Source organism: Terrapene carolina, unplaced genomic scaffold (genome assembly GCF_002925995.2).
Source record: "Terrapene carolina triunguis isolate 2854851 unplaced genomic scaffold, T_m_triunguis-2.0 Scaffold66, whole genome shotgun sequence".
NCBI classification, from domain to species: domain Eukaryota; kingdom Metazoa; phylum Chordata; order Testudines; family Emydidae; genus Terrapene; species Terrapene triunguis.
This window is the reverse complement of record NW_020664417.1, coordinates 59,561,210-59,576,133: the sequence shown is the minus strand read 5'-3', so window position 1 is coordinate 59,576,133 and position 14,924 is coordinate 59,561,210. Positions and strand designations below refer to the sequence as shown.

Sequence of the window (14,924 nt, the reverse complement as noted above, 5' to 3'; positions counted from 1 at the left end):
GTGTGGCATGCTTTTATTTTCATTTAGTTTGTGGTCTGTCCATTATACCAAACCATAACTTTATAAATGGATAGATTCATCATAAGGGCCTTTGCCTTTCTGATTTGGGGGGAGGGATAGCTCAGTGGTTTGAGCATTGGCCTGCTAAACCCAGGGTTGTGAGTTCAATCCTTGACGGGGCCATTTAGGGATCTGGGACAAAAATCTGTATGGGGATTGGTCCTGCTTTGAGCAGGGGGTTGGACTAGATGACCTCTTGAGGTCCCTTCCAACCCTGATATTCTGTGATTCTGTGATTTCAAATTCTAGAATGGTGTTATTGGGCTGGACAGAGATCTAGTCAGACAGTTGTGTTGTGACTCTGGTTTTGTATTGATAGTTTATGTGCTGATGTGTGATCACCTAGTTTTAGCAGATGCTGGGAATTCCTGGAAGTATAAGTGGATTGGAGAGGTCTGGGAAGCAGCAGATGTTCAACATTTGGTTCTGTTTTTGGAGTCTGGTTTTCTTGCTTTACATTCTGTTACATCTCACAATCTGGGAAAATGCTGGTGCTTGGAAGAACAGAGTTGTCTGTTCCTCCTAGGATGAAAAGGTGGACAGGGTATCTGTTTTATGCCCTTGGTGACTGAGCAGCAGAAGGAATAATATGTACAAATAAATCATATTTGTCTGCATGAAATAAATGGGGAAGCTGTTTATATTACAAATTTATGAAAAGCCCCAAAGGGAACTTCTAATACAGAACATATCCATTTTGTAAGGTACGATTTTTTTAAAATGGTTTTTCCTTTCTGCTGAAGAGTTTATTTTCCTGCTTTTGGAGTAGTTAAGCATTTCCTTTGTCTGAAGATGTGAGGCATTTGGGCAGACAAATATATCCACAGACATAAGTAAATTCCATGGTATTTTCCAAGGGGAGCACAGAGTCATGATCATAACCATAGTGTGCCAGATAAATGTTGTGCCTTTGTGACTGCCTTTTCCCTTCATCAGAAGGTGCTGTTCAAGAGCATGTTCCAGTGTGTGTAGGATTTTTGAGAAACATTCTAAGTAATTTTAGTTTTATCTTCCCAGAGTGGTGCTATTGAAAATCAAAATCAGTGTTTTGACTATAGTTGGATTTGCTTGCCAGCCCTCAGAGATTTTTGAACAGCAGGCTCAATTAAGAATAATAAATTTCAAAACATTAATCCTATTTTCAGTGTATATAGGGATTTCAATAATTGTGTTGCTATTGAAAAAGCTTTACCTAATTTAAAGTCACCTGTAGAAATGTTGGTGAAGCAAGTCACTTGAAGCAAACATCACCTGTTATGCAAACCACATAATATTTTCAGTGTCTGAAGTTGTATATTTCCTTAATAGAAACTTGGTCAGTATATTAGGTCTTACAAGTCATTTTAATAGCGTAGATCAGTTCTTTTCATGCACTTCTGGCATTCAGGAAAGTGCCTCTTCTATGTAGAATGTAACTTTTTTTATTTTTTTTTATTTGGACATTTTTACCTTTAACCAATTACCTTTTTTAAATCATGAGCTGCTTCATACTTTTGAAAGCATTAGAACTAATTTAGCTATGAAGTTGTCACCATTCTAGTACGCGCTGATAAATGTTCCTTGGTGGACAAATTCTTTAGACCTGCCTAAAGCATGGGTTAAATGTATTAGTTAGTCTTCATTTTAAAACAATTGCTATGTTACCACGATTAGGGATTTGTTATCCTGTTGCCAACATTGTGGCAGATCTTGTCATCAGCATCAGTGTGGTACATTTGATTGTCTATGCTTATTAATAAAATTTTGTTTTTTTGTTTCAGCAACGCAATCCTGATGTTCGACATGTAGATTTGGAAATATTGTAGATTTGACAGAAAAAATCCTTGGAGTACTCTCTTTTGGAAACAAGTTTTGCACAGAAATGGAACAGCTATTGAAACTGCAGTCACTTCAATACCATACCTCATTTACTTCATGCTGTAGGCTTCCTGAACTGTTGTTACTGAATCAGTTTCCAGAACAGCTTTAGATTCAGAGTCAACAACTTTGTATAGAAGATCAGTTCAACAAAAGCTACTTAGCATAATTTCTACATGAGACTGTTGGAGGTGAATTTATTTGGGAATTGGAACTTAAATCTTTTAGTTTCTATAAGGCAAATGTTAATGCCTGAAAATACACAGAAGATAGTTTCCCCATTTCAATTTTTTGTCAACTTGCACATCAGTTTGCACTCATTTAACTACTTCCTTCTAGAAGTCACTGGAGGTATTTGCAAGATACAGATGTTTAATGCTAGAACAGGCTTTGTTTCATTTGTTCTACCTGCCAAACTTGAACCAGTTGTTATATTCCAGCTATATGGTCTCTTTTTTTTCTCTGAGATCAGTCCCTCCAAAAAGAACACCACTTTTCTCGAGTGTCATGATTTGGAAACTTGCTTCTGCCAGTGTTGCAACAGATCAGTCTTTTGAATGCAGTTGGCTTTGGGCTTGGCCTAGAGTACATTGAGTTACTGCGCAGGATGTAGAAACCTCAACAAACTTTTTTTTTATAGATTATCTTGGCCTATGCCTTGTGTTTAGGTTTTTTCTCTTCAGATTTTTTCCCACCCATATGCCTTTTTGTTGCTTTAACTTGCTAATGTTGGAGGATATAACATGGGGAACGATTTACTTAGTAGTTTTCTGTTATTTTTCATTTGGCTTTTTATATTTTTAAGAGGCAATATTCTGCGAATGATCTTCGCTAGCAAAAGCAAGAGGTGTGTAGAAGTTTTAACATATTCTAGAAATATTTATAATTAAACAGATGTGAAGATGATACTAATTTATTTACACAGGCACTACTTGTATGAATCTGAATTGTAGATAGCTTTTTGGGTGTTTTTCAGAAAAACCTTTTTGTGTGGGGGAAGTAAAACAATTGTGCTGAAATGTGTCATGGCTGTCAGTAATCCCAAAAGTGAGTGCATAGAATTTACGTGTTTGAAATGCGCAATTCTAGTGTTTTACAAAATGGGTTTCTAGAATAAGGCTTTCTGCAATAGGTATCCAAGTCATAGCAGACTCTGTAAGAAATAATCTTTTAATAAAGGCTAAGTGAGTACAAATAATGCAAATCTAGTAATTGAAATATTAATGGAATAATTACCGATAAATCCTTCTCCAGGAAAAATCCTTTATGCACTTTAAAACGTTTCAGTAACATGAAAATTGCTCATGGGAGAGAGGTGGCAATAAGAGCATCCTGATGATTCTGTTGCTGAGTAGTCTAGTGACTGACATACTGAGGGCAGAAATGTTGATAGGGAAGACAAGTCATCAAAATCAATTTGTTAAGATTAAATCATATGCATTGCAGCAAATAATAATAGCCGAGACCAAAATGTCAGGATTTGATTAAATGCTTTGTAATAGTATTTTTTTTAAATGTAAAATGTCATTTGCCAGTGAATTATGAGAATTTAAAATAGCATGCCTTTTGACAATTGCAAAACACTGCATGCTGTGCATTTTAAATAAAATGACATTCCAAAGTTTAGTTTTTAGAGATGAGGCTTTATGTACTGTAATGTATGTAATGGGTGACTTTGTTACATAGTTTGAAATGAAGGGTCTGTTAGTACCCTTGCCTATAATTCCTATTCTTTCTCTTCTCATCAGTCATTTGTTTATAACCTATTAGTGCTTAATCTAAGGGAAGACTTGATTTTTATCTGGCTGTCTCCCACTGTAGTACTAATTAGATTTGTAGTATACACTTAAGACTGATAATTAGAAATGTGTTTAATAAAAAGTGATATTTTTAAAGTTAATTGCACATATTTGTAAAATGTTACACCTTTGTGGGTAGTTTCCCAAATAACTAATGAGGGACACTTTGGCACATTCTAAATGGTTTACTTTTGAGTCCTTTACGTGAGTCTCCTTCTCTATGTCATCAGCAGAGTGCATGCTGGGATATGATCATCCTGGAAGAGCACTGGAATTTGACTCTGATTAATGCAAATCCTATTTATCTTCTCTTCTCTCTCTCCCCCACTCTCTCCCATAAAGCACTATAAAGTACTGTTACTGAAGAAAAAAAAAAATTGTAAAAACCTGGAAGGGAGGGGCAAGAATCTGAACATTGCCTCTGGCCGTTACTCTTCAGTGGTGTATGTGATATCACAAGTGACATGTATGCTGGACCATCATGAATGGGAGTCAGTAATCTATAAGGGGAGTTTGTATATTGTGTTCCTGAAACATCCCCAAAGATTAGTAAATATTAGAAATGTACTGAAATGTTCCCTTATCTAGTTTATAGAGAAACTTAAGCACATCATCTTAAGGTGCATACTACTATGAAAAATGTTTGTGTAAAAAATGGTACTTTTTCAATCATAGCTGCTCCCTGCATGTATTCTGATTCATATCTGCCTACTTCAGTGACAAAAATAAGATTGTATTGCTTTTTATTGTCTTTGCAGTACTATGAAAAAGTGAGCTGGATTCTGTTGCTTCTGTCTTCAACAAGATTGACTAAGTTCCAATTGGTTACATCTTTGCAATCCCTTTGGAGGCTGTAGGTTTGCATAGGCCTCATTAAGAACCTAATTTTATTTGCAAAGCCACTTTCGTTGGTGGCAATGCATGAGGAAAGACCCCAGTTTGGTTCTGAGAGCCCAGCATGGGTTTTCATGGCTTGCATTCAGTTAAAATGTCTTCTACATTGAGCACGACTGATAACAGAAATTGGCCTAATAAACTTGGTACCCCATTTTTAGTCACTTTGAGAAGGAAATCGCACTTTAAAGTGGCAGCAATTTAAAATATATGTGCAGATTGCTGTTAATATTTTTTAGTGAAAACTGTTACTCAAATTTAAGCTACAGTATTTTCATGGTCTAAAGAACGGGTTGAACTGGGTCCAGGATTTGGTTTAGCCTCGTTACAGTATTCTGGACGGAAGCTTTTTGGGATAGTTTCCGTGGTAGGATATTTTGGATTAAAGTATACTTGCAAAGTACTGAGGAACTGGGTGTTTTCTTCATGAACCATAGATGTGACACCTTAACGTCCCTTAATATTATCTCTGATTTGAAAGAGTGGTAAAATCAATGGAGCAAGGACTCAGCTAAAATTAAAATGTTTATTCTAGGATTTTTTTCAATAAATTTTCCTCTATTGTATCTTAAAGCCATGGAATATATTTATTTTTAGAGATTCTGTTGTCCTTACAGCCTTTATTTTGCAAAACAGGATTCAGAGAACTCTACCCATTTATTTTGTGGGAAATACATTCTCATTAGTTGCATGATATTTCATAATTCAATCTGGATAACATTAAGGTAATGCTGATTGACAGAAAAGATATATTTTGAGGAAAGAGTCTAACCACTGAGGGCTCACAGTTTTAAGGTCTCATTAGATTCCTCTTTTTTTCTTGGACTTCTATGTAGACTTCCGGAATACTTTGTCTTCTGATGCTGGACATGAGATTGTATCCTTTCCCCTTCAGATGGGACCTTCACTATGGTTATCTATAGTTATAATCTCAAGGTTAGGGACTAGTCCAACAAAGCTCTACTTGGGGCTAATCTTGAAGGCTATCCAGAAACTTCAGCTGGTGCAGTATGTGTGCTGCGCTTGACAGTTGAGTAGTGCAGACTGGCAGGAGTATATTGTACTTGTGCGCTGAACTTCAGATTGACTCCCAGTTCACAATGGAATTTAATTCAAGATGCTGGTCACTATCTATTAAGCCCTAAATGGTGTAAGCCTCAGTTGTCTGATCCTGTTCCACCTGGGCTCAGCATAAGCTCTTCAGCTTTTTCTGTCGCAAGGGTTAAGGTCACAGGACCTCGACGTTCTCAGTGGTTGTCCACCTCTTTAATACTCTCACATGTTAGAAAAGTACGTGGACTACATTCACATTTGGAATGTGACTTAGATTAGTTTTCTGCTAACTGAAGGTCTGGAATCTCCTGGCATTTTATCCTACTAGCAAGTTTGGTTCTGGTTTTTGAGAGAGAATATGATAAATCTAACCTTTTTGAAGTGTGGCAAGACGTACTGTGATGGGTGCATCAAATCCACATAAGTCCCCAAAATAGAGGATGATGATATCTTTGCATATGGCAGAAAGTTTGTCATTTATTTGAAATCTCATTTAAATTATCCTGTTCATTTGGATTGAGGCAACTTTACAACAAACGGATCCACGGAAATTTATTGGGATGACTTTGGGTTTGACAGAAAAATCTTTCTTGTGATAACTTATTCTTATGGCAGTCAAGCCTAGCAGAATAGAATGATCAGAATACTGATACCTGTGGTAAAGCTAAAAATGGCCTATAATTGCCCCAAAGTTTATATTGCTGAGGTGAGTTTAAAATGAAAACATCATTCTGTACCTTTATTGCTATGTACTATGTTTTTGTGTTTTCTATGTTTGTACTTTCTGGGTATTGAGAAACCAACAGGTGAATTGGAATGATAAAGAATTTATGTAATTGGGCATGTTGAGGCATACTGAAAGATTTTCCAGAAAGGGAGGAATGCACCATCATCTTTTAAATAGATTATTTTCCCACTGTTTAGTGAGGCAAATAGATATTTAATAGTTTAGGCTGTGTCACATACTAAAATAGATGGAAAAAGAATATCAGTTCACTATGGGTTAGAAGAAAGAGAGGAGGACTGACTTGCAAGCAGAATAATCGTGTTTTCAAAAAACATGCTGTTGAGGAAAAGTGTGCTCCTGTGTTGAATAGTTATATGGACTGTAGAAACTACAGTAAAACAGACTGTGTTTGAAGAAAAGGAATGGAAGACTTATCAAGATAAGCAGTAATGTGAAAAAATATTGAAACAAAGAAAAAATAGGAGGTGTGGAACTTGGGAAGTGGAAAAAATGAACATCAAATTGATCTAATAGAAAATGAGAAGAAATAAGGTAAATATTATAGTTTGGAAAAAATAGACAATAAGAAATTATCTGACAAGGATACAGAATGCAATATAGTTAATATCTGGATGCCAAGCGAAAGAGAGACTGTTCTGAAACATTTTTATTTCTTTAAAATAATGATTGGGTGAAACATACTTTTTTCAGTCTCACTGGAAAGGTTTATATGGTGAAAACTGTCTTAGGTGACCAATCTAAGGGACTGACCATTTGTTTCTTGACTGAGGTGACCAAATGAAGGTGGCACAGATTATTATTTCAAAAGTTTGAGGTAGAGTAGTATAAGACAAATTGTCTAAGGTGATGTCTCATACAGGTTTAATTATTTAGCAGCGAGAGAAGGAAAATTCTGGGTCCTACTGCTAAGTATAATGGAATAATCTCCTAGTGTGTAAATATCCCTCTCTCAAAGCTGTTGGCAAGCTGTTTAAGACCTAGAGGACAGTGAGCTGTAGGAAGGGATATTAGTGTTGGCACTGCACTGAGGAAACTTGAGGATTTATTTTTCAACAAGATGGATTCAGAGCACACTTAACTATGAGCATAAACACTGAATAAAACACTGGTATTATGTGATTTGGCCACCTAAATCATGTAACCCAGTCCAATAAAAGGAATTTGGAATGAACTGAAGGAAGTTTTAAAAAAAGGACACCTTACAGTAACAAAACTGAAGCACCATCTTGTGGACAGATTAAAAGCAGTTATCTCCCATTAGCAAGAAATACATAGTGTTCCAAAGATCACTGCATTATATTGTGAACACACCAATATTTAATAAAATGACTGGAAGAAATTCCAATCCTTAACTTTTCAGGTTGTCTAAACTTCTGTGGACAAAGTGAAGTGCCCAGGTACATAACTTTTTGCAAATCCCTTTAAGCCATTAATTGTACTAAGGGTATGTCTACACTACCCGCCAGATTGGCGGGCAGTGATCGATCCAGTGGGGATCGATTTATCGTGTTTAGTCTAGATGCGATAAATTGACACACACACCCCAGCCCTCTCCCATCAACTCCTGTACTCCAGCACCACGAGAGGCACAAGCAGAGTTGATGGGGGAGCGGCAGCAGTCGACTCACCGCGGTGAAGACATCACGGTAAGTCGATCTAAGTACGTCGACTTCAGCTACGTTATTCACGTAGCTGAAGTTGTGTAACTTAGATCGATCCTCCCCCCTAGTGTAGACCAGGGCTAAGTGTCACGTTCAAGGATTTGACAATTACTTTAATAACATGAAGAGGAAAAACCTAGTTGAGGGGGGAAAATCTTGTAGCAAGTACAGCGGCAGTTTTCCAGGCTACACTCTGTGCACTTTTGAGGGCAGTTTCTTTCTCTAACACTGCTCAAAACCACCAAGATCCATTCAAGTAGAGGCTCTTATTCCCTGTTTAAAGTTTTGTACTGATAAAGCATATGGACAAAATTCTGTATTTCTAGTATTTGTTAACAAAATTGTTATGAGGCAGTAGAGTTAGGGAAAGAGTCTACTTGATTAAAATAGTGAGATATAGTTCCATACTCTCATCTGACCTAAGACAAAGTTGATTTTCTAATCCAAATTTAAAGTGGATTTATTAAAGAAAGATTTATTTTAGGATAAAAGCAACTGTTTCAAATCTTAGAGCAGAAGAAAACATGTTTCCTAGTGTGGTAGAAAATAAATGTAACTATAGTTTGAAAGGCGATTATGCAAAAATTTGGTTTATTGAAGTGGAAATGTGCTGTATTGAATATGAAAATACATTTCTGTTTAATCATTGCCAACACTGCAACAAATCTGAAAGCCATCACTTTGGACCTCTTCATCTATGTGTCTGGAAGAGATTTTGCTATTGAGAACCTCAAAATCGGTATCTTATGTTTCTCCATGTAACCACATCAATCTTTCAAACAAATGTATGTCCCCGCTATTCTGAAGCTTTCTTGTGATGCTTTTTATTTTGCTATATTTCAGTTACTTTAAGTCTGGGAATCATGCGGACTGAGAGGCATAGGCATATTAATATTTATCTCTGTGTATGTATTTTATTTTGTACGCTTAACATTGGTTCATATTGTATCTTGTAAAAATCTCTGGAAACTGTAATTTTCTTCAGTAAAAATGTTAAATAAATCACAGATGACAAAGATGGTATGTTCCGCTTTAGTTTGAACAGAGCAATTTTCATTTACTTTTCTAAGATAAAACAGATGAGAACATTAGCTTCAGGCAGATACCAAGCAGGTTTGGACAGTTTTGCTGGCCGTTCTGAGTACAGAGTAGCATTTTGCATATTACAGTAATTTGGGGATTCAGAATGTCTGAATGGTTGAACACAACCTCTTCTAAAAATAACTGGAATCTTTAGGAACACCCACACTATCTATATTTAATATGTTGTCATTTGAAAAATAGTTTTAAAAAGTGGTCCGTGACCTCAGTCTCACAATAATTTGGCAGCTTTTTGCTCATAGAAAGTAAATTCTTCAATTCTCACCACTCCCTCAATCCTGGCCGTCTCCCTCCCCTAACACCATGAGGTGCCTCCCGCAAAGCAGAGCATTCAGACTCCCTGCATGGGCCAAATCCATGTTGGTTCCCTCCTTGACATGAACTCCCAGTGTGAATCATCTCTATATCCTGGTTCTGGATTTGAGGGTTAGGTCAAAAACATCTAGTAGGGGAGAAAGGTTGCATTTGAGTATATAAGCAAGTGAATGGGGGTTCCCAGAGGCTGAGCTCAATTGTCTCCATACAATAATCCTTATTTGACAAGTGGCTGGAAACTAATTCCCCAGCACAGCTGTCCCAAGCCCCTAGGAAAAAGCTAGGTATCATCCACCTGGAAATCAGTTAGTTGAGTAAGGATTAATAAACCCTGTTCATCAGACAAATATCTTCTTTCAATCTGTTACGTTGGCAGTCATGAGATTGATTGATTTTCCTTAAAATGTTTTTTTTTTCTTTAATCCTGCCTTTGAAGAACAAAGGGGGGGTCTTGGGCAGCCCAGAATTTAGTAGCTTTCTCCCCTCTAGGTAACAGGATGAGCAAGAAGAGGGGTTTTTGTTTAATCCCTTTCTCTCTGATACCTTGTATGAAGAGACTGACTGGAGGGGCATCAAGCTACTGGAAAAACAATTGTTGAAGTGCCACGGAGGGAGAGTGGGACCTTCAGAAGAGCCAGGGCTAGGAGGCCAAGGAAGGGGGCCTAGAGTGCATTGGGAGCATGGAGAGAGTTACCACCCTAATGTTTCATTTCAGTACTTACCATACTGGGGAAAAGGTCAGCATGAGCAGGCGTAATATTGAGACCCAACTGACTTGCACAAACCCATTGAGAGTTGGAGAAAAGTCAAGAAGCAAACTGATAAACAGTCCAGCTAGAAGCTGAGAAGGATCAAGGAGGTGTTTAACCCCATTATCTGCTAGCGAACGGGATTTTGAGAGGGGGAGAAGGAGATCCACCCCCCCCCTCGCTGAACGAACAAGGTGCGAGTACTAACCTTGGGGTGAGCGAGTTTGTTTGGCTGTTTGTGTTTTTCTTTCTCTTTCAGGTTATTTCAGTTACTGGGTCAGTTGAGATTGTGTGTCTGGGGACTGCTTGAGCCTTTGTTCCCTAGATCATCCTTGATCATCTTTGATCAGCCTTGTGATCACCCTTCCTCTGTGTGATTAACGAGGGGGTAGGGCTGACCTAGGAGGGAAGGCCTTAAAAGCCAGGGGCTAAGCAACCAAGGGCAGCTAGCAAACGGAGGTTGAGAGGGAGTTTGTGGGAGGGAGTTGTAATATAGTCACTATGGTTAGGAAGGACCGCATCACCAGTGCCAACACTGCTCCTGTCTCCTCCACCTGCGCCTCTATTCAGACAGACAACCTGGATGCCTCTACCCAGATCCTGGTGTGGATTTGCAGAGACTGTGGCCTGCATTTCCCACTCACAGAAAGCCAGACTGGGGGGACCATCCAGTGCGAAAGGTGCCTGCTGGTGGAAAAGATGGGGATCAATATGAAAATTGAAAGGTGGATAAGGAACTGGTTAAAGGGGAGACTACAACGGATCATACTGAAAGGTGAGCTGTCAGGCTAGAAGGAGTTACTAGTGGAGTTCCTCAGGGATCGGTTTTGGGACCAATCTTATTTAATCTTTTTATTACTGACCTTAGCACAAAAAGTGGGAATGTGCTAATAAAGTTTGCAGATGACACAAAGCTGGGATGTATTGCCAATACAGAGAGGGCCTGGGATATCCTACAGGAAGATCTGGATGACCTTGTAAACTGGAGTAATAGTAATAGGATGAAATTTAATAGTGAAAAGTGCAAGATCATGCATTTAGGGATTAATAACAAGAATTTTTGTTATAAACTGGGGACACATCACTTGGAAGTAACAGAGGAGGAGAAGGACCTCGGAGTATTGGTTGATCACAGGATGGCTATGAGCCGCCAACGTGATATGGCTGTGAAAAAAGCAAATGCAGTCTTGGGATGCATCAGGTGAGGTATTTCCAGAAGAGATAAGGAGGTGTTAGTACCGTTATACAAGGCACTGGTGAGATCTCATCTGGAATATTGTGTGCAGTTCTGGTCTCCCATGTTTAAGAAGGATGAATTCAAACTGGAACAGGTACAGAGAAGGGCTACTAGGATGATCCAAGGAATGGAAAACCTGTCTTATGAAAGGAGACTCAAAGAGCTTGACTTGTTTAGCCTAACCAAAAGAAGGCTGAGGGGAGATATCATTGCGCTCTCTAAATATATCAGAGGGATAAATACCAGGGAGGGAGAGGAATTATTTAAGCTCAGTACCAATGTGGACACAAGAACAAATGGATATAAACTAGCCATCAGGAAGGATTGATCAGTTTTTATTCTATCCTTCCCCTTAAATACCAATTTTTCTCTTTCAAGGCTAAATTATCCTCATATTTTTAGTCTTATTTTAATTTTTTCTCTGGATTTTTCATTCTGCTACACCTTTACGATTTGGGGAGTTCCACTGGCCACAGTAGTCTGAGTAAGAACCTATCATCAATGCATATGTCATAATTTTGGTGATATGTTCTATTCCTTTCTGATACACCAACATATAGCGCTTAACATACGTTTTTAGTAAATACTAAGCACCTATATTTCCATACAGCTTCAAGACATTGGGCAAGCTTAATAATGACTTCATCACACTCTGTACATTCAGTCTTTCATCTGATTTTCATTGTGTCATTAGAATGAAAGCTGTTTGAGGCAGGGATCCACCACTCTACAGTACTCTGGACATTTGCAGCATGATGTAAGTTATTTACATTTGTCTTGCTTCAATAATCTGGACAGATATCTTCACAGAGTCAGGCGAGAAGTGAGAAACTATTGGCAAATATTTGATCTACAAACTTTCATAGTGTGTACAGGGTGTATTTGTGAACATTTTCCCAGCTCTGTAAGCAGAGAAAATGAGGGGGGGGGGGAAGTCAGGTAATTTATTTGCAAAATATGAGCATTGTTGTTCAGTTGTTCTCTGAATATCGATCCCCTCTGTTGAACTATCCATAGATCCTATTCCAGACAATTTTTCCTCACATGATTCTATGAGTTCAGAGGTTCTATAGTTTTAACTGCCATCTCTGAATTTCCACTTGGTGACCACTCCTAAATCATTTAATTAAACAGTGCTGTTCCCTGGATTAGTCCTTAAGACCCCTGACTTAACCTTTCTCCTGGAGCTGCTGATTGTTTCCTATTCCTTAACAATTTTATTCCAGGGTAAGTAGTTGCATCTATTTTCCTTAATATTTTATGAGGGACCTTAGCAAAAGCTTTTTGAAAATCCAGGTAAATGCTCCCTTTTATCTGCTTTTAATTAACTTTTTGAAAAACACATTAGAGAGGCATGATTTTTGCTTCACAGAAACCATGCTTGTTTGACCCCTATCAAGTCACAAGAGTTGTAGTAATCTATTTTTAATTAGACTCGCTACCACTTTCCCAGGTGCCGAGTTGATGCTTACCGGCTTCTGCTTCCCAGGATCTTCCTTAAGTCCTTTTTATTGGGTTTGGGGGCAGCAGGGAAGAGAATACACTAGCCAAGATTTTTAAAAATGGGAGCCTGTTAGGCAAAATCCATATTTGGGCACATAAAAAAAAGGCCATTGTTCAGAAATGCTCAGTGCCTGGCCACTCCCATTGACTTAAATCAGAGCACTTAATTAGGTATGTAAATATGGATTTAGAAGTGAGATTTTCCAAGCAGTCCTGGGGATTTAAACACACTAATTCTACTGTGTGTGAAACCCAAACACAAGTAAGTGTCTGTGTGTTGTGTGCGTGGTAAGTATATATACATACTTTTCTGGGCAGGGATTGTATCTTCCTTATGTTTACAAAGCACCTAGACCACGTTGGGTGTTAATAATGGAGTTAAATCCTTTTAGGATTACTTGCACTTCTTTTAAACCAGCCTTGCAAAAGCATCATGAAAACTCACTTGTGTAAGCACCATTTGATTTGTCCTCTTTTCCCATAATGATGATGAAAAAAAATTATTTAGAACGTGATCCTACAGACCTGGGATGATTTGAATACGAGTTTGCAAGTTTGGGGCCCTTATTTGCCCACCAAAATGGTGTGTCCAAGTTGAATGGGCTTTGATGGGTTGTTTTTTAAAAATAAATAACTCCACCCCACTTTGAGAGAAACTCTTCCACGCTGTGTGCCCCTAACACCTCTCTCCTGCCCTTCTCATTAGAAACAGTCTATCCCAGATTGCTTTTTTCAAATCCCTAATGTTTTAATACAACTACATTCACTGCTGAGAACTCTCGAAAACACATAACGACACAGGGCCCTTAGCTCTTTGGGCCTTAGGTTTTGAAGGCTTCAGCTATAGCTGTCCTTTCACTTTTAGCCAGTTTAATGGTTTTATCTTCCTATTTTAGTGGGTGCTTCTGTTCTTTGCTCCTCAATCATTCTGAATGGCACACTAAATAAAGTAAGCTAGACAAGAAAACAATTGCCATCACACGCATGTGTCATTAAAACAAGCTAGTATCCTTTTCTATTGGTACATATGAACTACCTGTTGGGTAAGCCCCAATATAAACAATTCTGGCTGGAACAGAAGTCTCTAATGTTAAATACTTCTCAACAGGCTCTAATTTTTGGACAGCTTCCAGGAGAAAACCAAGGAATCTTCTGCATCTCCAACACTTACCTATATCTTTAATGTTTATTTTGAACATACAGGTTGGAGTCTAATGCATGTCAAAACCAACTTTCTGGAAAATTAGAGATAAAGATCCACTGGGATTTGTTTTGTTTTGTTATGCCCAGTTTTGTTCTGTTTGTTCAAAAGGCCCCCTAAATTCTGATCCATTTATGTTGAAGTGCCTCTGAGATTCCAGGGTTGCTATTACCCTGGGGTGCTGGAACAATTTGTATAGAGTGGGTGCTGAGAGCCATTGAACCAAATTGTAAACCCTATATATGATGGAAACCACTTCAAGCCAGGGGGTGCTGCCACACCCCCAGCACCCTGAGTTCCAGCACCTATGCTATTACCATCAATTTAGATATTACAGTGCAGCTCCAAAATTGACTTTTTGGAAGCCAAAGTTTTCCTTGAACTTCTTAATGTCTTAAAAGCAATTAGCTGGGATAGAAATTGAATACCATTTTCTATCCATAGCTTCCATCACCAGCTTGAGTGACCTCAGTGTCTCATGAGTTTGGTGGAGAGGTGGGGAATGATTGCCTTCAGTATGCTATTTATCTAATCGGGACTCTGTAAAAATCCTTGTGTGACTGTGAAGAAGGCTGTCAAGCAGCACGACTCATATGATGAGGAGTAAGACAGCCTAGTTTTTGTGTTCACTGATTAAATGAAACTTTTGAATAGACAAGGTCGGTGAGGTAATATCTCTTATTGGATCAACTTCTGTTGGTGAAAGAGACAAGCTTTTGAGACAAGGGACCATTCAAGGTGAAGTG

General features: G+C 38.2%; 1 protein-coding gene across 1 annotated transcript in view; it reads left to right on the top strand.

Annotated features, from left to right (window-relative positions):
- SLC30A9 (solute carrier family 30 member 9) overlaps window positions 1-6,302 on the top strand; it is a 64,337-nt gene extending 58,035 nt beyond the window's left edge. Inside the window, exon 17 of the mRNA XM_029910624.1 lies at window positions 1,821-6,302. Within this exon, the coding sequence (XP_029766484.1) occupies window positions 1,821-1,865 (45 nt within the window). The 3' untranslated portion in view covers window positions 1,866-6,302. The remainder of the gene's footprint in view (window positions 1-1,820) is intronic.
- Window positions 6,303-14,924: the final 8,622 nt, after the last annotated feature.